The 25212-nt window shown below is 54.1% G+C and overlaps 1 protein-coding gene across 2 annotated transcripts in view; it reads right to left on the bottom strand.

Moving 5' to 3' along the window:
• Positions 1 to 20820, bottom strand: part of GRM7 (glutamate metabotropic receptor 7) — a 164509-nt gene extending 143689 nt beyond the window's left edge. The window contains exon 1 of one of the 2 annotated variants that reach the window (XM_059480059.1): positions 20276 to 20785. In XM_059480059.1, coding sequence (XP_059336042.1) covers positions 20276 to 20785 — 510 coding nt within the window. Of the gene's footprint in view, positions 1 to 20275 lie in introns of both variants that reach the window. The other variant, XM_059480060.1, reaches the window with a different exon arrangement.
• Positions 20821 to 25212: the final 4392 nt, after the last annotated feature.

Consider the following 25212-nt stretch of genomic DNA (forward strand, 5'->3'; position numbering starts at 1 on the left):
AGCCATGGGATGGGGCTCACAATGCCCTGGCACTGGTTACCCTGTCCCAGCTGTGTTTGCATGGTCTGCAATCCCTCCAGACTGGCACTGGTTACCCTGTCCCAGCTGCGTTTGCATGGTCTGCAATCCCTCCAGACTGGCACTGGTTACCCTGTCCCAGCCCTGTTTGTGTTTCCATGGCCTGCCAGGGCTCCCCATCCCCTGGCACTGGTTGCCCAGAGATGAGTCAGCCACGAGCAGTGCCAGTGGGGTCAGGCAGCCTTTGTGCCCAGCCTGGGCAGGGGCCACGGGCACGCCCGGCTGAGCAGCTGCCAAGGGGGCAGATGTGGCTGAGCCCCCCTGCACTGCAGCTGCATGTTGTTATTGGAACACAAAGCACCCCAAAAAGGCACAGCCTCAGCTGCCAGCCCAGGGCTGTGCCAGGAGCCCAGGGCACTGCAGGGCATTCCAAACTGCCTGACAGACACTGGTACAGAGGGCAGGGATGGATGGGACACTGGGCAGGAATTGTTCCTGTAAGGGTGGGCAGCCCTGGCACAGCTGAGGCTGCCCCTGGATCCCTGGCAGTGCCCAAGGCCAGGCTGGACACTGGGGCTGGAGCAGCCTGGGACAGTGGGAGGGGTCCCTGCCATGGCAGGGGTGGCACTGGGGGAGATTTCAGGTCCTCCCAACCCAAACCACTCCACAATTCCATGACCATGGCAATAAATGTTGCCAGCACTATGGAGCAGACCGCCCCCAGTCTCTACCCCTCCCACAGGATGTTCCTGCAGGTTCAGCACAGCTGCTTTCCCCGAGCTGCCCCAGGCTCCCAGGGCACACATGTGGAGAAGGAGCAGCCCAGCAAAGCTGGGATGTGTGCCCAGCCCTGCTCAGGCAGAGCAGCAGCCCTGCTTTGCATATCTGTTAAACCAGATTAAATACTGCTTAGTCACTTCCAGCAGCCATGGGAGAAGTGACCCAGAAATCAGCTGGAAAACATGACATGTATTCATCCTTGCTGCTGCTGCCAGGCATGGGTGAAGCAGCCACCAGAGAAGAAAAAAACCACATTAATTTCTCCCTCCATTGCTCTCCTTCACCTCCTAACAGGAGTTTCTTTCACATTTTAAGATAGTGTACCTTGTTTTGCAAAATTAAACACACGCACAAACATAACAGCCATTCTTCTGCTGTGCTCCTGGAGTCACCAAAACCATCCAGGACTTGCCCACATGGCAAAAATTCAAATCCTAATTCAGTCAATTAAGAAATGAAGCAGCCCCAATTGAGCCTTTTACATGAGCACTCACTCAGGATCAGGCTGGATCAGGCTTAATCCACATCCAGAGTGAGCTAAACTCCACAAAACCTCAGCTAGTTTTACACAAAGAGCCAGTGTGGCTTAAAAATCTGACCCAGGATTAATTATTACCTTTAAATTGTGTTTTAGTCCGAGCCCATCCCCTGGAACAGGCCACAGCCATGCCCAAGAACATGCAACACTGCAGGGTTATTTTATTTTAATGCAAACAGTCACAAACTCAGCCAAGACCCAAAAAAACCCTTGGAGCATCCAAGTCAGTTCATTTTAACATTTCTTCACTCAGATATATTTCCAGACAGAAAGACCCAGTAGGAGCATATTTAATCTGAGCAGCATCTTGTGATGATTTATGTTAATTGATATTTAATGGGGTAATTTTAGCCTGGTGCCATTAGCTCTGAAACCTGAGAGATTAGAAGGATCTTACAGTGAACTTCTCCATGTACAGAGAAAATGGTGAAGGCAGAAATGCTGAAGTCTCTAGAAGATCAGCCAGATCTGCTGCAAAGTGGATCAACAGAGACACTTGAGGGGCAACATTTTGGAATTCCTCCTCCTTGCACTGGACTGAAGGGGAGATGGGGTGGGGGAAAGTGGCACAAACATGGCAAAGGGAGGGAGCACCTCTGGGCACAGCAATGGAAACCCAAGGGGTGCAGGGAGGGAGCTCATCGCATCCCAGCACAGAACTGCCATGAGGAGTCACAGAGAGCTGAGAAATAAACCCACATGTGAGCACTGAAATTGCATTTTTAGCTCTCTTCTCCCTCAGTGCGAGACAGATCAGTAAATCAGATGCTACAGGTCTTTCCAGCCTGGGAGACCTTCCCACACAGCAGCACAAGCCCTGGACAGTGACTCACTGCAAATGATCTCAGGTTTTTCACCATCCCCTGCCGATAACCACTCCACCTGCACACCATTCTGAAACCCAGCTGAGATGGGCAATCACATCCTCCAGTGCCAGCCCAGAGCCAGCCTGGGGCCATTTCCCTGCTGTGCAGGTGCTCTGGGGCTGGAGCAGCCATCCAAAGGGTTTGCTTTGCCTCCAGGAAAGGGGAGCTCACTGCAACCTTCTTTTCCTCATCCCCCCCTTCTCTGAGTCAGGATCACCTCAATCTTTTGTATTGCATAATGACAAACCCTTCCCTCCCCTTCTCCTAACAGGGCTGCTCATTTAAAACACTTTTAAGTAGATTCCTTTGATTTGTACATTAATATTCTCCAGGCAGGGAAGAAATAGGACAGAAGTAGGGCTTGCTGTAATGAGGGCTGATCTGGCTGTTGGCTGCTCAGTGTTTGCACCCTGGGTGCCCATGTGGGGCACACACAGACCCATCCCTGGGGGCACCTGGCCCAGCCCTGGCAGGGCTCCTCAACACCTCTCAGTCCCCTCAGAGCAGCACCCCTGACCCCAGCAGAGCTCCCTGGAACCAAATCCCAGCTCCAGCCCCTCAGCCAAGGGCAGGACAGACAGACAATGGCAGCAGGGGCACAGAGCACCAGCAGCCTTGGCAGCGCAGCTCTGCCTGGAGGCTGCTGTGCCTGGGGGAACAGATCCACAGCAATACTGGGGCAATTCAGTGCCCAGGGTGCTGGAGCTGAAGCATTTCCAGCAGCCTGGCAGGCAGCAGGGACGGACAGGAGGGCACCCTGTGGGCCTGGACACCATGGGAGCCGACAGGGCCATGCCAGGCCCAGCCTGGCCCTGACAGCCCAAGCCAGGCCCAGCTGGACCCTGCCAGGCCCATCCACTCCCTGCACACCGCGCTTAGAAAGGAAACACATTCTGCGAAACAGCAACCCACCAGCACTGCTTAAACATAAGTGGTTTTCAACGAAGTCTGCATCCACTTCTCTCTGAGGACAACGGCCCAAAGGAGGCCCAGACCTGCCTTGCCCTGCTGGGCTGCCCTTGGGCATGAACCCACCCACCCATCCCATTTCTCAGCCTGGACACGCAGCAACTGAGCAGCAGATCCAGCCCAGCCCCTCCCTTGGAGTGGTGGGAGCAGCTCAGCACCAGCCCAGGGTCCTCACTGAGAGCACCGAGCAAACCCTCAGGAGGGCTGGAAGGTGTTCATCTCATATTCCACAAGAACATCCCAGCTGTTCCTCTCCAACAGCACCCCAGCTCATTTTTAATCCCTTGCAAAGCTTTGTGACCTGCCCAGCACAGCCCCTTCTCCACCTGGCCCTCAGAACAAACATCCACCCTGTATCACAACAGCCCAGCTCTCCCTTTGCTCAGCCAGCACAGCTTTATCTCAGTTATCACATCATTCACAGAAAACAAAGATGCTGTCACGAAATGCAGATGTGAAGCAGAAAGGCGTTCTGTGGGTGAGGGAGGAATCCACAACATGACAGAGCTCCCAACTCAATGCCCTCCTTGTAGGGAAACACTCAATGCATCATTTCTGATCAATTGTACTTTCAAGTCACTTTCTTATTTATGGGTGACTGAGAAAACACTTGAGCTGGCAAAATAATTCACATTTGTTTGCACAGACAAAACCAAATTTAATAATGCAGCCCTTTTTTAAAATAAATAAAGTCATGCATTACAAAATGTGCATTTAGAGTCATTCTCTGTAGAAAATTCACAGCATGAACTCCAAAGTGCTCCTTTCCCTCCTCTGAAGTGAAAACCTTTTCCAGTGTGTGCGTGATACGTGCCATACTCCACTAATAAAAGAAGCAGCACCTGAGTTTCTGTTACTCCTACAAATTTACACTCATTAGTGGCAAAAGTTCCATTCAGCTCCCAAATCGCAGAGCAAGGTCCTGGCAAAGCCTCTCATCAGTGAGCAGGAGATGACTGAAAATTCCTTCTGTCAGTCCAAGGGGCTCCTTAATGGATTTGTGGGGTCTGAGGAGCCAGAGGGTGAAGATGGGAATTACTGGGGACAAAGTCAGGGCTCAGACACTCCACAGCAGGAGAGAAACATTCCTTGGGAACTCTGAACCAAGTAAAAGCACTGAAATACCCCAGGAGAGGAAAGCTAAAGGGCTTTTTCTTGAGATAACATGCTGAGATTCAATTCAAAGAACAAACCCTAAAAGCACAGACATTACAATAATTGAAAAGCCATCTTACACCAGCACCAACCACCCCAAAGCAGCTGGAATCACTCTTACCTGCACCAAGGCTCCTTCCCCCAGACTGCTCTTCCTCTAAACCACTCCCCATCCCACCCTGCTCCTCTCTCATTTATCCCCTCCCTCATTAGCCCCCTCTAATTGGGGGATTCCCTAGCAGGGACCTGACCCCACTCAGCCCCATCTCCCCACCCAGCTGCTTTTCCTGCTCCCTCCCAGGGCACAGGGGATGCCACTGGGCACATGGCCATGTTCTCCTGCCTCTTCTCTCCCCTTCCTTGCCTTTCCTGAAGGGAGCAGCACCAAATCCCTCCTGTGGTGGCATTTCGGACATTTCATTCAAGGCTAGGTTTGTTGTATTTGTGGGGTGCCCTGCGGCAGGGAGGAATGATGAATCTGACTCCATGTTCTCAGAAGGCTGATTTATTATTTTATGATACTATATTATATTAAAGAATACTAAACTAAGCTATACTAAAGAATACAGAAGGATACAGACAGAAGGATAACAAGATAATAATGAAAAAACTTGTGACTCTCTCCAGAGTCCCGACACAGCTTGGCCTTGATTGGCCGAAGAGTCAAAATAATTCACAGCAGAACCCAATGAAACAATCTACAAACACATTCCACAGGAGCACAACACAGGAGAAGCAATCACATAATGATTGTTTTCATTTTTCTCTGAGGCTTCTCATCTTCCCAGGAGAAAACCCCGGGCAAAGGGATTTTCCCATACAACGTGAACGCCACAGGGACGTGTCCCACAGCCCGGCTGGGGAAGGTGCCTGTGGCTCCCTCTCTCAGGGATCCCCACTCTGGAATCCCCCAGTGACCCCCTGAGTCCCTCTGGGCTCCATCTGCACATAATAACACATCCTGCCCGTGCCTGGGCCTGTCCTGCAAGCAGGGGAGTTCTGCACGGCAGGGAGGGCCCACGGGGTCCCCAAACAAAGGAGCACAACAAGGGAGCGCCGTTCATTGTCCCCTGATCAGTGGGTGGGGCCGGGCTTTCCCAGTCCAACTAATCCCCCAAACACTGCCCACAACCCCAGCCCAGCTGGCACCAAACCAGGAGCCCTCAGATGCTGCTGCTCACCTCCCCTGCACGCCTGGAAAACACCTCAAGAATTATTCTGTGGTTCCTTATGGATCTCAATAAACCCCCAGACCTGATAATGTTGCAATCATACCTAATCATTCATTTATATATATATATATATTTATTTTTAATATATTTTATATGTGCCCTGCATTTAATTTTGCCCCCAAATGCTCTTAGGGGATTTGCACAGTTATTTTAATAGTCCTAATTTTAAATTCATTGAAATGCATTTATGCACCTTTAGACTGAACTCGTTTAGGCATTTACACCACAGTAATGAATTGTAGGACAGCACTGTAGACACAGAAAGAAATTCTTTCCTCCTGTAGAGTTTATATTTCTAAATTCAATTGTGGGGTTCATTGGCATGCAAAGGGTCCAGGAACCTTTGTTAAACAACGACATTTAAGGATAAATGTTTCAGAAGATGCACATTGAGAAAGTCTCTCCTATTTGAATGTCAGGAAATTAGAAATATTCTAATGAATTCCATTTTTTCACATCTTTCATCAAAGCCTTTGTAAAAAAGGTCACTATCTTCACTTGTTATTTTAAAAAGCCTCCTGCAATTTGCCTTCCTGCCATAATTAGAGGGAAAGTTCCCACAGCACCACACCACAACAATCCAGGGGGACTCTTCTTCCTCCTGATTGTCAACAAATTTCAGCATCCGAAGGCAAAAATGATGAATTTCAGAGGCATAATGAGGCCGCTGGTCACAGTCAACATTACATAAAGTATTTGCATTTCATGCTTTCTCTGAACTGGGAGCTCCCTGAAGTCTGACAGCCTCAATATGCTGAGATGAATTATTATTTTATTGACATTTTCAAACTACTCCTCTCCTTTTTTATTTTTTCTTCCCCTTCAGACAAAACTGTTTGAAACCCCTTTGCTGGATCTGACCCACATTTCAAAGAGGCTCCATCCAGTCCTTGCTGCGGTGACTCCCAGCTGCAGGAGCGCGCTCACAGCCGGGTTTTCATCTCCTCATTGCTCATTCAGGTTCCATCCCAGCCCCAAGCTCCGGGAGCTGCCGGCTCCCAGGGACCTTTGGTGGCTCTGGGTACCAGAATAACAACCAGCAGGCTGTTCCCTCCAGGGCAGGGCTGTCCCCAAGGCAGGGATGGCCCCAGCCCTGCTGGGAGCACCTCAGTCCCACCCAAATGGGAGCATTTGGCGCTTGCTGGGAACAAAATCCAGCTGTAGCTGCCCCTGCATCCCTGGCAGTGCCAAGGCCAGGCTGGACACTGGCACTGGGAGCACCTGGGACAGTGGGAGGGGTCCCTGCCATGGCTGGGGTGGCACTGGGTGGGATTTGGGGTCCCTCCCAACCCATTCCATGGTCCTGAGGTCTCTTTCCCTGTCACTTCCAGCCCTGCTGGGCTCCTGGAGCAGTGCTGTGAGGCCTCGTGGAGGGTTTCTTGTGATTACCAAGAAATCAGGCCCTGAAAAATAACTCCCAGCCATTGCATCTGCATTTAAAAGTCAAGTTCAATCTCCCCTTATTACAGCTGCAAAACCCCTCGCTATCTAATTCAGATAAAGTAACAAAGCTGCACTTCCAATGATTGGAACTAAATGCAGTTAACCTTAAAAAGTCACTTTTACAAACAGAGCAGATTTATCTGGATTTAAATTTTAGTTCTTGTGCAAAGGCTTGAGAACAGGTTCCTCCCCATTATTCAATTTAACAATAATAATAAAAACCTCCATGACAACTATTACAAAAAGACTGTGATAAAGCCTGAAACCTTTTTGATAATGAAACACACAATTTCCCTGGTTGAAGCATAATTCCCCAGGGAACATTTTAGAAAAGATACAGAAGAACTGTCGTGTCCCAATTGTTCATGTACAGAACCACACGTGAGAACAGCACATGGGGAAAAAAATCAACTTTGAGAAAAGCTTAAAAAGAGATCAAGGGCGGGAGAGAGGAGACAATTTGACTGCAGTTCTCATTAGGGCAATTAGAGTCATTAATGTGGGAGAAGCAGGAAGGTTGGGTTTCACCCCAGGGGACATCAGGGCCACCTCCTGGGTCATTCTGGGTGCAGATCCCTCTCCAGAGCTGGCCCTGCTGCACCCCTGGGCCTGCAGCAGCTCCCTGCCTTTCGCTTCTCAAAGCTCCAAAATGAATGAAAATATTAAAATTGCCTATAAAATACATGGGTCACAAGCTGACGTTCCTTCCTGGGCTGGAGGAAGGCATGGCAATGTCCTGAGCATCTCAGAGCTCACTGTACTGCTGCAGCCATTGCATCTGTGTGACTTTTAACGTCCCAGCTCCTGCAGCCAGGAGTTACCATGAGAACCTCCACCCTGATTAAAACAACTGCTCAACCATGGGTTTGTGTTTTGGGCTTTGAGGCAGGTCTGTGTCTGAGAGGTTTGAAGAAATTTGTATTTTTAACTATTTTTTTCTATCAGGGCAGGGGACTTTTCTACAAAAGATGCCAGTTCATGAAGCCCAAAAAATGTGATCGCATCTTGAATCAAGCACATGGTGCCACTCCTCTCTCTGCTTGCTATTTGTGCCTGTTGGCTGCTGTCTCCCAGGAGCTCAGAGGTGCTGCTGGTCACAGCCAGCAGCCAGGCTGTGATCTCTGAGCCCCAGAATCATGTTCCTGTCAGCAAGGTGTGAATTTAAAATCCCATCTGGAGAGACAGAATGATGAAGTGCAAAGTGGGGGGGGAAAGCCAGCTCATTAAGCTGACAAATCCATTGTAACAGAAGGACAAACCAATAATGCCAGGATGGATTTGTGCGCTCCGGGGTCCATCCCAGCAATGCCCAAAATCCCTGGGCTGGGTTTGGCTCAGCAGCTGAGGCTGCCAGCATGAGCTGGGCTGAGAGGCTCCAGCAGAGGTTTGTGGGGCTGCAGAGCAGAGCAGAGCAGGGCAGGGCTCTCCTGCTGCACAGGGATCAGCTTTGTCAGGCGGACATTAGACATCCACGGATCCCTTTGTGCTGCAGGGAAAGCTCTGATCCTCGGGCAGGTGTGGGATTGTCACAGCTCTGCTCAGCCTCCTTTGGGTCCTGCCTGGGCCAGACCCAGCACAGATTCTGTTCTGCCAGGGCACAAACCACATTTCACCCGCAGCATTCCCAGGTGCCACCCCTCGATGGGAACGTGCCCTGAGCGATCCCAGCAGCACCTGAGTGCCAAAATCGGGGGCACTGGGTGGGACCGGGACCCTGCAGGGCTGGCAGCCAGAGATCAGACCCCGAGATCATTCCCTCCTGCACCAGGACACGGCTCACAGCGCTTCCAGAGCCCAGCAGAACTTCCCTTGCCAAGGCTCTGGGAGGAAACGGGGCTGGTTATTCCCAGGTAGGTTTGTGTCTGTCCCTGAAAGCACAAGCCAAACCCCAAGGTAAGGGCCCTGCCACTGTGCTGGCAAATCCAGGCAAAACCCAGCCCTTTATGCACTGTCACTGCAGTCATTTGTGTATTTACTGCTATGTGGGCAGGGTGGAGGTCAAACCCTTCCTGGTCCTCTTTCCCCAGACAAATCCTTAGCACAGTCCTCACTGGGAAGGGTTTATACATCCCACACAAGCTCTGCCGAGTTACACACCCATTGCTATGACAGGCTGTATTTTATAGATCAAAAAACCCCAAACAATGAATTCCAAATATATCTGTTATATCTGTGATGCCTGGAACGAGGATGAGCAGCATGGCTTTAAAATAAAACGGGAAGGGCTTTGTGGGTTTGGCATCTGCCAAAGGATTCAGGTTCAATAGCACAGACACCACTTTGCCAACTGTTAAGGAAAACAGATTCCAGTTGTCCCACATTTTGCTTGATTTATGTGAGCACTGGGAGAAAGATGAAGGGGAAAAAATAACCTGCAAAGAAAAAAAAAAAATTTTACCTTGTTTTTCTGTTCTGCCCATGAACCTGCCAAGTTTGAGGCTGCAGGAGCTCCCCCACAGCTGAGCACAGGCACAGCAGACCCCGTTCTGTGGATCTGCCACACATCCCTGGGCACTGGCAGGTCCCTGGGGCTGCTTTTATCCCCAGAGTGGGATAAAAATCAGCTAAAATCACATCCCTGCTTCCCTGGGCTTACAGCAAGCACTCACCTGCTGCAGGCAGGAGTCAGGCGATGCACTGCTTTCTGAAATCAGGTACTGCCTAACCCAGGCCTGCCAGAGTTCCTGCGTTTTGCAATGTAAAGCAGGTCCCAGAGCAGCCTGGGTTTGCCATTGCTCCCCACCACCCCCAGGAGAAGCAGCCCCAGCCCAGCCCCAGCAGCCCCTCACGCACCCAGACAAGCCTGAGCGTTTCTCAGTCCAAATGAGGAACAAAAACAGCTTTGCTCGAGGGCCAGGAGGAGCAGTGCCTGTGCTCCCCTGCAGCTCCCAGCCCTCCATCCCCAGCACAGCCTGAGCCCATTAGGGCCAATGCCAGCTCTCCCAGGGCTGCTCTCCCTGCCAGGCCATTTGCTCCCTGCTTGCTATTTTTAAATTGCTCCAGCTCCTGAGAGTGTTTGGTTCAGTGCAGTGACAGGCTGTCACTTCCCCGAGCACGGCCCTTCCCTGTGCTCAGCGTGCCAGGGAATTCACCAGCACCCGGGCACTGCCCTGCCAGGCTCCCTGCAGGGCACCACGAGCTCTGATGCTCCTGGGCCAGGGCATCCTGCAATGGTTGGCTTGGAGGGACCCCAAAGCCCACCCAGTGCCACCCCTGCCACGGCAGGGACCCCTCCCACTGTCCCAGGTGCTCCAGCCCCAGTGCCCAGCCTGACCTTGGGCACTGCCAGGGATCCAGGGGCAGCCCCAGCTGCTCTGGGAAGAGGGAGAAGCACACACAGCACAGCACAGCACAGCACACACATGCATTGCTGAAAATTCCCTGTGAGGAAGCAGCAAAGGCAAAGCAAAGCAGCGTTCAAAAATAAAGCACGGCCTGAAGTCTGTCCATTGCTGCTGGACAGAGTGACACACAGCAGCTGCTGGGATTGCAATGAACTGCCACTACTGCTTCTGGATTAGAGCAGGGATGGCACCTCTCAGCTCCTGCTGATGGGACCTCTCAGCTGCTCCTGCAGTCCAGCCTTGCTGTGTTGGGGGTCAGAGGAGCCCCAGATCCACTCCAAAGGCTGCACTTCACCCTGGAGGTCTTTTCCAGCCTTATTGTCACTATAGAACACAAAATAAAATGATGCAGACTCACTGCTCCTTCCAAGGTATAAAAAGGGAAGTTCATTTTCTGACTCCAAGATTTATGGATTTCCAAAAGTGACAGTGCATTGGAGGATGGCAGTGTTACCTCTCCAGTGACACTGGACAAACCAACAGTCCATCAAATTTCTCCTCCCCCAGAAAAGAATGCAAAACAATAATTATTTAGAGAAAAGTGTGCAAGAAACTTCGTTACAAGAATGTAAACATCTAAGAAAAACTAGAAGAACAGGGCAACACCTTCCTGGTTCTGTCATTCCGAGGAGCAGCCCCACTGCTGTTCTGCACATGGTGCTGGCAGGCTCAGGGCCAGGCTCAGCCCCTGGCTCCAGCACGGGAGCACACCCAGAACCACCCCAGGCTGTGCCATGCCCAGCAGAGCCGTGGTGGGCACAGCACGGGAGCACACCCAGAGCCACCCCAGGCTGTGCCATGCCCAGCAGAGCCGTGGCAGGCACAGCACAGGAGGCACCTCAGCCTTCCCCTGCCACAGGCGCAGCACAGGCTGGGCTGGGCTCGAGCAGGACATTTTACAGATGAGTTCTCAGCCCCATTCCTCATTCTGTGCTTCCCATTCCTGCTTCTGTGCTCAGAGTTATTTCATTCTCTTCTGAAATGCAAGGAGATTCTTCCTGAGGAAATAAGCACAGGGGTGGGAGGTATTTTTTAACAACAATTCGATTCCCCAGCAAAATACATTTTTCACAGGTGGGAAAAATTGTATTTGGGATTTATTTCATTTCTTCGTGGATTTAATGCTCTTCACAGTTTATCGCATCACTGAAATATTCCTGAAGAAGGAAAGTGGCTTTTCCAGGGACTCCATGACCTCTGCTGTGCTGCTGTTTCACACTGAGCTGTTGGGGATCCTGGTGGGTTACAGAAGGGCTTGTGCAGCTGCCCTGGGATCCTCATGGGGCTGGAAAACCCCAGGCCATTGCTCATTCCCACATTTCCAGTTTGGCCAAACAGGAGCTGTCACTCCCTCGGGGCTGCTGCCACCCTGGGCACTGCAGGCAGATGGAAAATTCATCCTTTTGTGCCAGCTTCCAAAATCCTGTGAAAGGCCAAAACCCTTCACCTGGGATACCACCATTCTGCTGGAGGAGATGGAACAGGCAAGGAGCTGCCAGTGCAGAGGGTCCCAGGGTCCTGAGGCTGGCACAGCCCGCCCGGCCCAGGCGGTGCCAGCTGTGCCCGATGCTCACCCTCTCCCCGGCCCAGAGCCCCGAGTGCCACCTCCAGGTGCCACCTCCAGGGATGGGCACTGCAGAGCTCCTGGGCAGCCCCTGCCAGTTGTCCATGCCAGTCGTCCATCCCCGTTGTCCATCCCCGTTGTCCATTCCTGTTGCCCAAGGCTTGCTGGAGAATCAAACCATCTTTTCCTCCTTTGCAAATCCTCCACGGAGCCACAGCAGACACATCTCAAAAAGATGATTTTCTTTGCGTCATCGTCCATGGAAGGGGTTGGGATGGAAGGGACCGTAAGGGTCATCCAGTTACTCGGAGATTTTCTGTACTGCTGTCAGATAGAAAAACTACAAACCCACAAAAAGCCGTTTAATTAAATTTTATTGTCAATATAATTTCTGTGCATTCAAGCCCTGCCTCAAAATTACCTGCTTTAAAAATCACTAAACCATCTCTATTAGTGCTGAATTTTATTCCTGCAAAAATGACAACTTCCTGCCAAATCTGAGCTGACACTTTGTCTTTATTTTTGCAGTTATTCCTGCCATTTTTCATTAAATGGAATTTGGCCTTGGTCCTATCCATTAGGGCTGGGTTTTGGTGGGACCCACATGGGAAACAACTCCATGCACTCAGGGCTGTCTGTGCTCTGGGAGCTGCCATTAAACCCCAGGGTTCAGTTCCTGCCACCCATTAGATCTGCCTGGGTGTTATTATTTCAGCACCAGGCTGTGGATAGCCAGAAGTGCTTCTAAAGCAGCAAATGCTGTGCCAGGACACCAGGACACCCATGGGGACAAGGGCTCTGCTCTGACACCCAGCAGGGAAGATCCAGCATCACACCCAGACAGATCAGCATCACACACACAGAGAGCTCCAGGATCACACCCAGACAGATCAGCATCACACACACAGAGAGCTCCAGGATCACACACACAGAGCTCCAGGATCACACACAGAGAGCTCCAGGATCACACACAGAGAGCTCCAGGATCACACCCGGACAGCTCCAGGATCACACCCAGACAGCTCCAGGATCACATCCAGACAGCTCCAGGATTACACACAGAGAGCTCCAGGATCACACCCAGACAGATCAGCATCACACACACACAGAGCTCCAGCCTTACACACAGAGAGCTCCAGGATCACACACAGAGAGCTCCAGGATCACACCCAGCACAGCTCCAGGATCACACCCGGACAGCTCCAGGATCACACCCAGCACAGCTCCAGGATCACACCCCCAGGCAGCTCCAGATTGCCCAGCCTGTGAGCTGGCAGTGGCCCAGCAGGGCATTGCCCTGGGCTAAGGAGCGTGCCAGCTGCCTGGGCTGTTGGCACCCCTGGCCCTGCTGGCACCCCTGGCATGGCTGCAGGGGCTCTGTTGCGGTGGAGGAGAGCTGTTCCTGCACAGCATCCGCCTCCAGCACCTTCTCACCCTGCAGGGCCAACACCAACCTCCCCACATTCTTCCCTGGTTCCCAGCAGCTTCAGCCTCTCCTCCCTCCGCTCTCCCCTCACAGGAGCAGCCAAGCCCCAGCACAGCCTGGTGCTGGTGCTGCTGAAGCCTCTCAGGTGGCTCAGCATTCCTAAACCACATCTTTTCTCTATTTGTCACCCATGATTGATTGTTCTGGGCCCTAATATCATCTTAATGTGAGACAGGCAGGACCAAAATGCCACACAGGTGCCAGGGCTCACCCAGAGGTGCTCCATCCTCTGCTCACCCAGCACAGCCCTCTCCTTCCCAGCCCAAGCCCTGAGCAAGACCTTAAAGAAACACATTTACAGTGTAAGAATGCACAACAATGATATTTTTGTCTGTCTGTCTGTCTGTCTATCTATCTATTCTATCAACACCCACATATACAACCATGCTCAGAGGCATTGAGCAGAACCATCATCAGGACAAAATCTTGTGACCTGTGACTGCTTCAAGCCCTCCCCTCCACCCCCACAGCTCAGGCCATCCTTTTCCCACAAACCCAGCCCAAACCAGAGCTGTTGGATGTGCCCTGAATGTGCAAACATGGACCTGCAGCACCTCAGGAGCACAGGGCACTGCCAAGGGGAGCTCTCCAGGCTTCTCCTCTTCCCGGTGCCAGCCAGAGCCAGGCAGCCCAAGTGCCTCAGCGATGCCAGGGGCGATCTCCAGCCGGGAGCACGTCCCAGGGCTTGGGGAACATTTGCCAAGCTCATTTCAACAGGCTGGGAAGGGAGGCACAGCCAGCATCACCCGACAGCTGAGGGAGAGGAGAATGCCCAGCACTCACCCAGCATCTTAATGCTCTCCAGATCCCAAATGACACAGCAAAAGTGTCCTCAGCACCACGGCCACAGGGGCCTGGGGTGCCCTCTGTCAGCCAGGGGCACTCTGTGCCCCCAGAAGGGGTGGGAGCCCTGGGTGTGCCCGGGCTGCCCCATCCTGCACCTGACACCGGCTCTGCTGCAAAAGGCTTTGCTCCAAAACACGGCCCATGGAGAAGGACACCCCCGTGGCAGCCACTGCACCCACCCAGCATGCCCTGAAAGAGCAGGGCACACACAGCCCATGGTGGCCCTGGGCACAGCGAGGAGCTCCAGCCCACCCCAAGAAGTGCCAGTGTGTGCTGGTGGGGCAGCAGCCAGGGCTGCAGAGCTCTGCGGGCTCAGGGCTGGGCTCACTGCAGCCAGGGCAGCACAGGACACTGCCCGGGAGGGAGCTGTGGCCACGGTGGGACAGGGCCACCACCTTTCCCTGTCCATGCTCCAGGCCAGCAGCAGCAGCAGCAGCAGGAGCAGGCTTTATTGCCATTAAAGTGGTGGTGGCGGCTCAGAACAACTGCACTGCCTCAGCAGAAGGGCCTGGGAGGAGCTCATGAATCACCAGGAAGGAGCAGAGCTCTGGAAATCCTTGTTCTCCTTTAGCTCTCTCTGCCTGGGTACCCTCTCACCCCACTAATGGCCTGGCTGGATTGGATTCCATGCTCTCCAAACAGCCTTCATTACATGCATGGTATCTCCCAAAATTATGATAAAATTCATCATGGTCCAGTGTCTGGGACAGTCAGCATTGTCACTCATTGAGATTAATTTGAATACCACTATAAATAGAAATAACAACATCTGATCTTATGAAACACTATTGTGCTGGATGGCTTTAATGTCTCCAAGCAAAACTCATTTAATAGAATAAAATATGGAACAGAGTACATGTAGTTTTGTAGTATTACTGTTATGAGATTCCAAAGCAGATCAATAATTCTTATATAAAATTAATGCCTTGAAATGATCCCTCCATTTGTCATTCCAGAGAGGTCACCTTAGTTTGTTTCAAAGAGCAAATTGGGAATTGCACAAGAGAACTTGCTGGAAATGTGTTCTCCCTGTCCCTGCACCCCTCGGGCCAGCCCCAGTTACCCCTGAATCCTGTGCCCATGTCCCTCCCTGTCCCTCTCCATGGATGAGCATCCCTCTCCTGGCAGAACCACTCTCCTTCCAAATGACCCTTTGCAGTCCCTCCTGCCTCGAGAGAGACACTTGAAAACAGATTAAGAGCCAAGATTATTGCTCAAATTGAATTCTGCCTTGTCGGGAAAATGAATTTTACCTCCCAAACACAGCGTTCCAGAAAAACGCCTTCCCAGCACCTCCAGCCTCTCATTAGTGACTCCCCATGTGGAATTCCTGAAGGGAGGATATTCCTGGCCTTTTGTTTATCCAGGAAAAATCAGATCCCACCTCTCTGGAGCAGCCTCACAGCTGAGGCCCAGCCCTGCATGTCAGGGTCTGACACACATCAGGGCCTCACTACCAGCAAGGACAAATACTCAGGGGCTGCTGAAATGAAAGCTCATTAAAGAACACAAAAACCCTTTTTTTTGGAGGAGGCAAAGAATTAAAGGTTGCTGTTTCCTATTTTCAGCTTTTTGTTGCATTCTCTATGTGAGAAACTGAAAAAATATGGAGTTTCCTGAAATATCTTCTCTAAAATGAATCATTACTCCACTGCCTAAAAAGCGTTGTCCTGTTTGAAGTGAGGAGAGAAAAATGCAACAATCAGGTCAGGATTAATAACTTAGCATCCAGGGAAAAACCCTGCTGAAATGTGTGAGATTTCCTCTCGAGCCCCAGTGGGATCCCAGGTACATTCCAGCAATGAAACCTCCCCAGCAGCTCCTCAGGGCAGGGTCAGCAGGAGGGGCTCAAACGTGGGCTGGGAATGGAAATTATCTCCCATGGAATGGGATCCCACATTCCTGCAAGAAACCGAGATGGAGGAACAACCATTGCAGGCATTTTCCTGGGAATCACAAGGAGTTTCTAGACACTGATCAGATCAGCAGTGGGGAACTCCTCAGAAAGCAAACACTGCTGAGGGATCTGATGGAACCATGGGATCACACATGGTTCTGTAATTCTCACACAGCCCTGCCCTTCCTCCCTGTGCCTGAGGAGCATTTCCAGCAGGAGCAGGCTCCAGAGCTCCCCTCGCTCTCTGGAGCAGCTGAATGCCATCCCAATCCATCCCAATCCATCCCATCCCCACCAACCCCAGCCCGACAGCCTCCCCCAGAGAGCCTGGCAACAGCGTGTGCACTTTGCAAGAAAAGAGCAGCATCCAACTCAGAGCTGCACTTTTAAGCTCCCTTCCTTTCCAAATAATCTCATTTTTGTGATTACTGTGTCTGGAGCAGAAGGCAGGACTGCAACTGTCATCTTCCTCCTTCGGCAGGAAGGAAAGGCAGCCAACACCCCCAGGGAGATCGGGGATGTTCCAATTTGCACTCCCAGCCTCCCTGCGCTGCCTTAGCCCACTCTGCTGCACAGTTCCCTGGAGGGGCTCGGGAACAGCCCCCTCTGGGCCACCAGAGCCACCCCTGATGAAACCCCACGGGGATTTAGACAAGAACAAAATTATTCTTGATTGACTCTTTCAAATTGCACCCACGGAGGACACAAACCTGAAGCCGTAATTTGCTCATTATTAAAGCCTGTCAGGAGAAGTCTGCAGGGAGCACAAAAATAAGTGTAGGGAGCACAAAAATAAGTCTTGCAGCATTAAAAGAGGAGTCAGGGTGCTGATATTCCCCATATTGCATGGTTCTACTCCCGTGAAGCACCCTGGCCATGGTTTTATCATGGAGTTCCATTTGTAGGGAAAGCTACAGCCCTCCAAAGGAACAGCATTTTCTCCAAAGCAAAACCAGCAGCCTAAAAGCATCCTGCCTGAACTCCCTGGTGCATTTGGAAGCAGCTTTCCAAATTATTTTGGTGTTATTTTTAGGAGGGATATTTAATTTATGACCGGGCTGCTATTTACTGGTGTGCACTGATAGAATCGTGTTGGGAAGACGTCCCTGCCTTTGACACACGTCCTAGGGAGCCAGCAGGAGCACTGACCAGCCCAAAGTCTCATTTGGCTCCAGCAGCAGCAGCCCTTCAGCTGGGCTCCAGCAGCGCTCTGTGCCTGCCCCATCCCTGGAGAACGCTCCCACCCCAGCTGTTCCCAGCTCCTTTACCCGAGGAGCAGCTCCGGGCTGGGTGAGGGCAGAGCTGCAGAGCAGGGGAGGGGCAGATCACAGCAAACCCCCGGTGCCGTGGAGACCCCCATCGTTCCCCACCCCAGGAGAGCTCCCGCAGCACCTGCAGCAGTAACTGCAGGGATGAGCTGCAGCCCCGGGAGCCCAGCCCCGGCCCTCCTGCCGCTGCACCTGTTGGCTTTGGCCGAGGCTGCTCGCAGCCCCTGCGCCGGGAGGGAGCCGCAGGCACAGCCAGCACTGCCTCCCATGCGGAGAGGAAGATGAAGAGCCTGCACGGACCCGGCCCCTCCTGGGGAGAAGCGCCTGGAGCAGCAGGAGCTGCCTGAGGAGGCCCTGCTGTGCTCTGGATGGGTTATGTATTTCTACAGATACAGATTTACACCCATTTGCTCCCTACAGGAAGCACAGCACAAATACTTCTCTCCCAAGATACGTCAGAAAAGCACAAACTCCATTAGGATTTCTTTGCAGGGGCCTCCACAGAGCCTTTACCTACCAGATGCGAGGGAAAAGCCAGTTTGGGCATGCAAATAAGCGTTCAAGAGCCATCCACCCTCCCTTCACCCACTGCCCCAGGCAGCAAAACCCACAGTGACCCCTGAGAAACAAGCTGGCTGCCACACTCAGCAATTTCAGAGAGTTCTGAGGTTAACAAGATTTTTTGTGACTGGTACTTGGTTTTCTTCTTTCCGCTAACTTAGAGCTTCTCATCCACCCACACACAATGACACTTAGCTGTTGAACAGGTCTACTTCTCCTCCTAAAATAGTTATTTTCTATTTCTCTGTGGCTGAGCATGTTCTAAATCGTGTTTTGAAGGAGGAGAGGACAACAGGGAACAGTTCTACAGCATGAAAGATCTGCTTCAAGGCAGCTCATCCAAGCTGTAAAATAGATGTTCAATAAATTCCCTCAGCATGGGCCACTTCCTGCTTTCTGGATGATCTGGTTAAATTGCAATTTTGAACAGATGCTTAGTCACAATACATTAAAACATTTAGTTCATATAAATATCTCTACATGGAAAAACTGTCCAAATATCTGATTTTCTGACAAGTAACGTATCACCAGAGGCTTTGCAGGTATTGTGGCATTATCCTAAGGGTGCCTCGGTTTCCCTCAGAATGGATGTCGGTGGGGAGTGCCCCGGGCTGGCGGTGGGATGGGAGCTGGAGTGGCAGAGCTGCCTCCTGCACCCTCCTGGCAGCGGCTGAACGGGGGCTCGGGCACAACGTGAGCCGGGCACAGGGGGCTCCGGGCACAACGTGAGCCGGGCTCAGGGGGCTCCGGGCACAGGGGAGCGGGAGCAGCCGGAGCGGGAGGCACGGCACGGTGAGGGCACACAGACCCGGGGATCCAGCGCTGAACTGCAGCCATGCGCTGCCATCCGCCACGATGGAGCGAGCACGGCAAAGCAGCGGCTCGTGGGTGTGATATCACGAAATAAATATACCAGGGAAATGCCCGGGCACGGCTCAGGGCAGCATCGCCCCGCTGGGCTCGGCCGGGGATGGATGGCACCGGCAGCAGATGGGAGCGGGAGGCTCGGCGGCTGCCACAGCACCGAGCGCCTCTGCCGTGAAAGCCTCACAAGTTTCCAGCTGGGAAACGCGGGGGATCTCTCCGCCCGCTGCACAAAAATAAAAAAATCCCTCCACCACCTTCCGCATGCGAAGGCGTAGGACAGGGAGCGAAGAACTCCGCTGCTCACGATGCATCTGGTGGCGCTTCTGTCACTGTCACCGCACCCGCGATCGCTGCCGAGCAGCACCCGGCGCTCGCTTGGGGCCCGGCGGCTGCTGCGGGGCCCCGGGGGCACACCCCGGCCCTGGGGGACAGCCCCTCATCCCGGGGGGACATCCCAGCCTCGGGGGGACACCCCCGCATCCCGGGGGGACATCCCAGCCCTGGGGGGACACCCCAGCCTCGGGGGGACATCCCAGCCCTGGGGGGACACCCCCGCATCCCGGGGGGACATCCCAGCCCTGGGGGGACACCCCAGCCTCGGGGGGACATCCCAGCCCTGGGGGGACACCCCAGCCTCGGGGGGACACCCCCTCATCCCGGGGGGACATCCCAGCCCTGGAGGGACACCCCCTCATCCCGGGGGATCCAGATGGCCCCGCACGGCCCTGGGGCAGGGGATGAGCGGGGATGACAAATCTCCGCGCTCCACACCCAGCGAGGCGCGGCGCCGGGGGCGAGACGGGCGCGATGGCAGCGCGAACGGGGGAGAGGCGAGGAGGGGGAGAGCGGGCAGCGCCGCAGCGCATCTCCCCCGCACACACACGGCTCTGTAATCCCCCGGCTCTGCTCATCCCTCGCTCCTCCCGAGCCCCGGAGCCCGGGGCTGAGCCGCCCCCGCTGCCCCCGCTCCGGGCTCGGGAGGGAGCCGGCACCGAGCCGGGCAGGCGCTGGGCGCTGGGGCTGCCCCGCACAGCCCCGGCTCGGCCGAGAAAGCCCCTCCTGACCCCCTCCCGGCCCCGTCCCGACCCCCCGCGACCCCCAGGCCGTGCCCGCACCGCCGGCATTCGGTGCGGGAGCGGAGCGGAGCCGGCCGTGCCCCCCGGGATCCGTGCGCCCGCATCCATCCCCGCCGAGCCGTGGCTCTCGCTAACGCAAACCCAGCGCAACCAGCGCTTCTTCTCTTCCTTTTTTTCCCCTTTCCTCTTTTCCCTCAGGCATTGCTTCGTGCAAATGGGGCGATAAATCCAGAAAGCGCCACGCACCGTGGAGAAGGGAGAGGGCGGCGGGGAGGGGAAGCAGCTGCTCCGGAGGGAGGCGGATGGAGCACCTGGAGAGGCACAGGGGGAGCCGGGAGCGGCGGAGCCCCGCGGCACGGCCCTACCTGGAACAGCCGGAGGATGTTGGCCACCATAATGGACACGGAACTTCCCGACGCCCCGATCACTCCAACTACTTTCTCCGGCTTGACGAAGACGGGCGGCTCGCCGTTGGTGCACCTCACGTCGGAGGTGTCCTTCTGGATGAGCGCCTGCACGAAGGTGAGGGACTGCTCCAGCGCGTAGGTGTCCCGGGAGCAGGTGTCCAGGATGCGGGCGCCCAGCGTGACGTTGGGCAGCAGGTCCGGGTCGCTGTTGATCTGGTCCAGGGCGTAGAGCATCGCCTCCAGCCTGTGGATGCCGTTCTCCTTCTTGATGTCCCCGCAGGGGGAGCTCGGGGGGCCCTTGGCGTGCACGGGGAAGAGGCCGCCCAGGGTGATGTCCCCCTCCAGGCGGATGGAGTGGGGCGCGTACATCTCCTGCCCGCGGGCCGCCTCCCCGAGCAGCAGCTCCAGCAGGCAGCAGGGCAGCTCCAGCAGCGCCAGCAGCCGCAGCACCCTGCCCGGCCGGCCCATGGTGATGCCGCTGCCGCCGCCGCCCCCGGGCGCTGCCCCGCGCTCCCCGGGGGCCGGGCCGGCCGGGATGGGGTGGCCGGGGGAGGGCTGCGGGTTCGGCCGCCCTGCCCTGCCCTGCCCTGCCCTGCCCGCCGCGCTCCGGCACCGGCACTGGGAGCGCGCCGCGCCGCTGCCGCTTTAAACGGGCCCGGCCGCCCGCCCCCCGCCCGCCCCCCGCCCCGCCCGCCGCCGCTGCGCAGCGCCCGCCGCGCCGCCCCGGCCGGCCGCGGGCACGGGCACCGGCGTGGGCATCGGCACGGGCACGGCACCGGCGTAGGCATCGGCACGGGCACGGCACCGGCGTGGGCATCGGCGTGGGCATCGCAATGGGCACGGGGATGGAGCCGCGGGGTCCCGGCCGTGCCCGAGATGGGGCTGGCGGCCGTACCGGACCCGCGGCGCTGCGGACGGGGGAAGCGGGGGAACGAGGCGGCTCCGCACCCTGCACTCCGCTCCCTGCATCCCGTACCCGCTCCCCGCAGCCAGAAGCGGAGCGGGCTCGGGCAGCGCGGCTCGGGAGCGCCCGCCAAAGGCGCTGCGCGGGGGAGGCTCGCTCGGCCCCGCCGGAGCAGCGGCAGCAGCAGGGGCAGGAGCAGCAGGGGCAGGAGCAGCAGGAGCAGCAGGAGCAGCAGGGGCAGGAGCAGCAGGGCAGCCTCATCCTCCGCCTCGCTCTCCGGCGGGGAGCGCAGCGCCGCGGGGCCCGGCAGTGCCGCCGGGGACAGCCGGGGACAGCGGGAGCGCCCGGGCAGCCCAGGGCATCCAGAGCATCGATCCGGATTGTGCCATGGGAACCAGAGCCTCCGCCCGCCGAGGTGGGTACCAGTGGAGCGCTGAGGAGGAGGAGGAGTTTGGATGTAACCCCGTACTCCCAAACCCGAAGAAATGCAGCTGAGCTCGTTCTATTTTAAGATCTCCAGACCCATTTTCCTTCTGCACGCCCAGATCTCGAGGATGCTGGAACATCCTGGTTTTGTTCCCTTTACTCCAAAACTCTAAACACCCAAAGGGACACCACCACCTGTTGCCATTCCCTCCTGACCGGCAAATCCACGCCCTGGCGCATTTCCAATCACAGCCAATGCAGAATGCATCTCTCACGTGCTCCCACCAGACCAAGCACATTTTTTGGAGACAAACTTTAATTTCTCCTTCATAAATACCAGACCAGGGGTAGCTGCTGTTCATTCCATGGCCTCTGACACACTCTGGCCAGCAGAACCTGTGTGCAGGAACCTGCCCAGTCACAGGATCACAGAGTGGTTTGCATTGGGAGAGACTTTAATGATTGTCTCATCCAACCCCTGCCATGGCAGGGACACCTCCCACTGTCCCAGGTGCTCCAGCCCCAGTGTCCAGCCTGGCCTTGGGCACTGCCAGGGATCCAGGGGCAGCCACAGCTGCTCTGGGCACCTGTGCCAGGGCCTCACCTCTCTCAGATCACCCACACATCTTAGAAAAGTGCCTCCCTTTACACTGCCAGCAACAGAATGGGTGGGGTTGGAAGGGAGCTGAAGGACCATCCAGTTCCTCAGAGATTTTCTGTAGTGCTGTCAGACTCCCACCCTCTCTGCCAGGGGGGTGGAGCTGAACCAGCCCCATCCCCATCCCCTGCACACACATCCCAGCTCCTCACATCACCTACTGCACATGGAATTTCCTTCCCAGTTCTCCCTTGTTCCCACCAGCTCCATCCCCTTTTGCATCTCCACCCAGGGAGAGCTCTTTGGTGCCTGTTTACCTCTTGCTCATTTAAAGCTCCTCAGTCAGAATCTTGCTTCTTCTTCTTCTTCTTCTTCTTCTTCTTCTTCTTCTTCTTCTTCTTATTATTATTATTATTTCTGAGTCTTGTGATTGGAGCCTCAAGTTTTCCTCAAGTGCTCAGTTCAGGAAGGATGCGGAAATAAATCACTTCTTCTAATAAATCCCATTGTTTTGCTGGAAGTCACCTCATGATTTTGAAAGATGCAGCAGATGCACCAGAAGAAAATGACAGTTTTACAGTATGCAGATATCTTTATTCTCCTCCTGATTTTATTGGTTGGAGCCCTGAAGCATCAAAGATTATTCTGATTACATTACACAAATTGATAGAGCAATCACTGCTCTGGATCCTCCTGATATCCATGAGAGTGCCCAGTCTCTCTCCCACTGTTGCTGAGCTAACAAGGACCACTGGACATCTCCTGGAAACCCTGTTTGTCACTTTGCAGTTTCCTGCCTTTGGAGCTGAGCTCTCCTTCTCCTTGTACCTGAGCCCCATCCCCTCTGCTCTGAGCTACCCACACCCAATCTGGCCCTGTCAGACAGGAAACTAAATATAATAACAGCCTGTGCATCTCTCACTGCTGTGCTTTCCTTGGGAGAAATACCAGCCTCAGCTCTGAAAGGCCTTTTCCAACCAACACATTCTGCCATGCTGTGATTTCCTTGGCCTTGCTGAGCACCTGGGGTGAGGCAGCGCTGACTAAACGCAGCAGAGAGTGTGCCACACCTGTGCTGGGCAGCATCTCCTGCCCCTCTGCACCTAAAGGATGCCTCCCCTCCCTCGAGAGAGTGTGCCACACCTGTGCTGGGCAGCATCTCCTGCCCCTCTGCACCTAAAGGATGCCTCCCCTCCCTCGAGCCTGCCTCGAGGGCCACTGTCACCACAGGACACGAAGGAACACAAGCACACGCCGCTGTTCTCAAGGTGAAGGAAAAAGGGAAGTTTATTTTGTGACTCCAACATTTATAGTTTTCCAAGAGTGAGAGTGGATTGGAAGGTGACAGTGCCACCTCTCCAATGACACTGCACAAACCAACAGTCCATCAAATTTCTCTTCTTCCATAAAAGGATGCAAAACAATGAGTTGTTTCCAGAAAGTGTGTGAGAAAGTTCGCTACAAGAATGTCAACATCAGAAGGCTTAGAAAATCTTAAAAAATCAGGGGGACAGACCACAGTCAGCATTCAGCACTCAGAGCATCCAGCACTCAGAGGCACACTCATCAGCTCCTGAGCAGAACCGAGTATGGCCATTCCCCCTCTCGGAGCCATGAGTGTTTCCCCTTACCCTCAATCCCAGGAAAGCTGCAGGTAATCCTCGAGGGCTCAGGAGGGGATGCTGGTGCAGGAAAGCAGCCATTTGTGTCTTTAATGGGGCACTGGCAGGAGCAAATGGAAATGGGGGAAGTCACTGCAGTGTGAGTTTGTGTTTCACTTCCCCGAGTCACTCGTGTGCCCAGCCCAGCTCCCAGCACAGCTCTGAGCTCCCAGACCTGAACACATTCTGTACTTCAGCCTTGGGAGCTCTGCCCTCACCCCTGCTCAGGCTGAGAGCCCTGGGGTGAGGGTGAAGCAATTCTGCTTTTCTCAGCAGGGAACGACACACCAGGGAGCTCAGCCTTGGTGATGCACTGCTGCCCCTCCAGGTGTGCCCACGCACCCAGAACCAAAATCCCACCCAAAACCAAAATCCCACCTCCCATCCCTGAGCCTTTGCAGTGCTGGGGACACACTCCATCTCCCCCTGGACAGATTTGCTTCACCAAAAACAAAAACCCAAAAACCGCAGAACAAACCAAAAATTCCTCAGAAAAATAAACCAAACCCAACGAGCAAACCCAACCCAAGCCTGATCTTTTTAGCAAGACAATTTGTTCAGAAGTAAACACTGGTTAAACACATCCAAGAGAATATTCAAAACCATTTCTTAACTTGCCTGTCAAACAAGACTCAGCCAAATTTCTCCTGGATAAGCAAAGACTTTGCCAGAAAGGAAGGGGCTCATTTCTGGCACCCTCCAGGGTGTGGTGTGATCTCCAGCACAGGAGGATCCACTGTCAGAGCTGCTGTATAATTAAACATTGCCTTTATCTGGGCAGCTGGCAGAGCAGGCACTAAATCCCATCACAGCCAACCGGTGGAAGCAGCCCAAAGAGCGATGGGCCAGCAGGAAGGAGGAATAAAACAATCCTTCAACTATTGGTGATGTGGCAGAGGCTGCCACGCAGGCAGAGGTCAGCCTGGACAACTGTAATGGACGTGGTACAAGCAATTAATTTGTTGGGTGAAGTCAGGCTCGGGAAGGCAGCCAGAGCTCCTGCTTATCTGCTGCTCAGAAAATAATGGATTTCTGGAGCAGAGGCCAGTGAAAAGCTCAGATCCTTAACTCGGGCTTTGTTGCTGCTGTTTACAAAAAGAAGGTGTCAGTGAGGCTCTGGTTTCCAGGGAGGACAGGGGACAGCAAATTCTCCTCAGGGATATGGTCGCTTAGATACCTCCCTGGTTCCTTATTTATGTAAGGGAAACATTACTTTTACAATTGTAGCTTATTGAATTATAAAATATTAAAATATATTAAAATTATAAATAGATTGTAATTTATAAAATATATGAAGTTATTAAAT

Source organism: Ammospiza nelsoni, chromosome 11 (assembly GCF_027579445.1).
Source record: "Ammospiza nelsoni isolate bAmmNel1 chromosome 11, bAmmNel1.pri, whole genome shotgun sequence".
NCBI lineage: Eukaryota > Metazoa > Chordata > Aves > Passeriformes > Passerellidae > Ammospiza > Ammospiza nelsoni.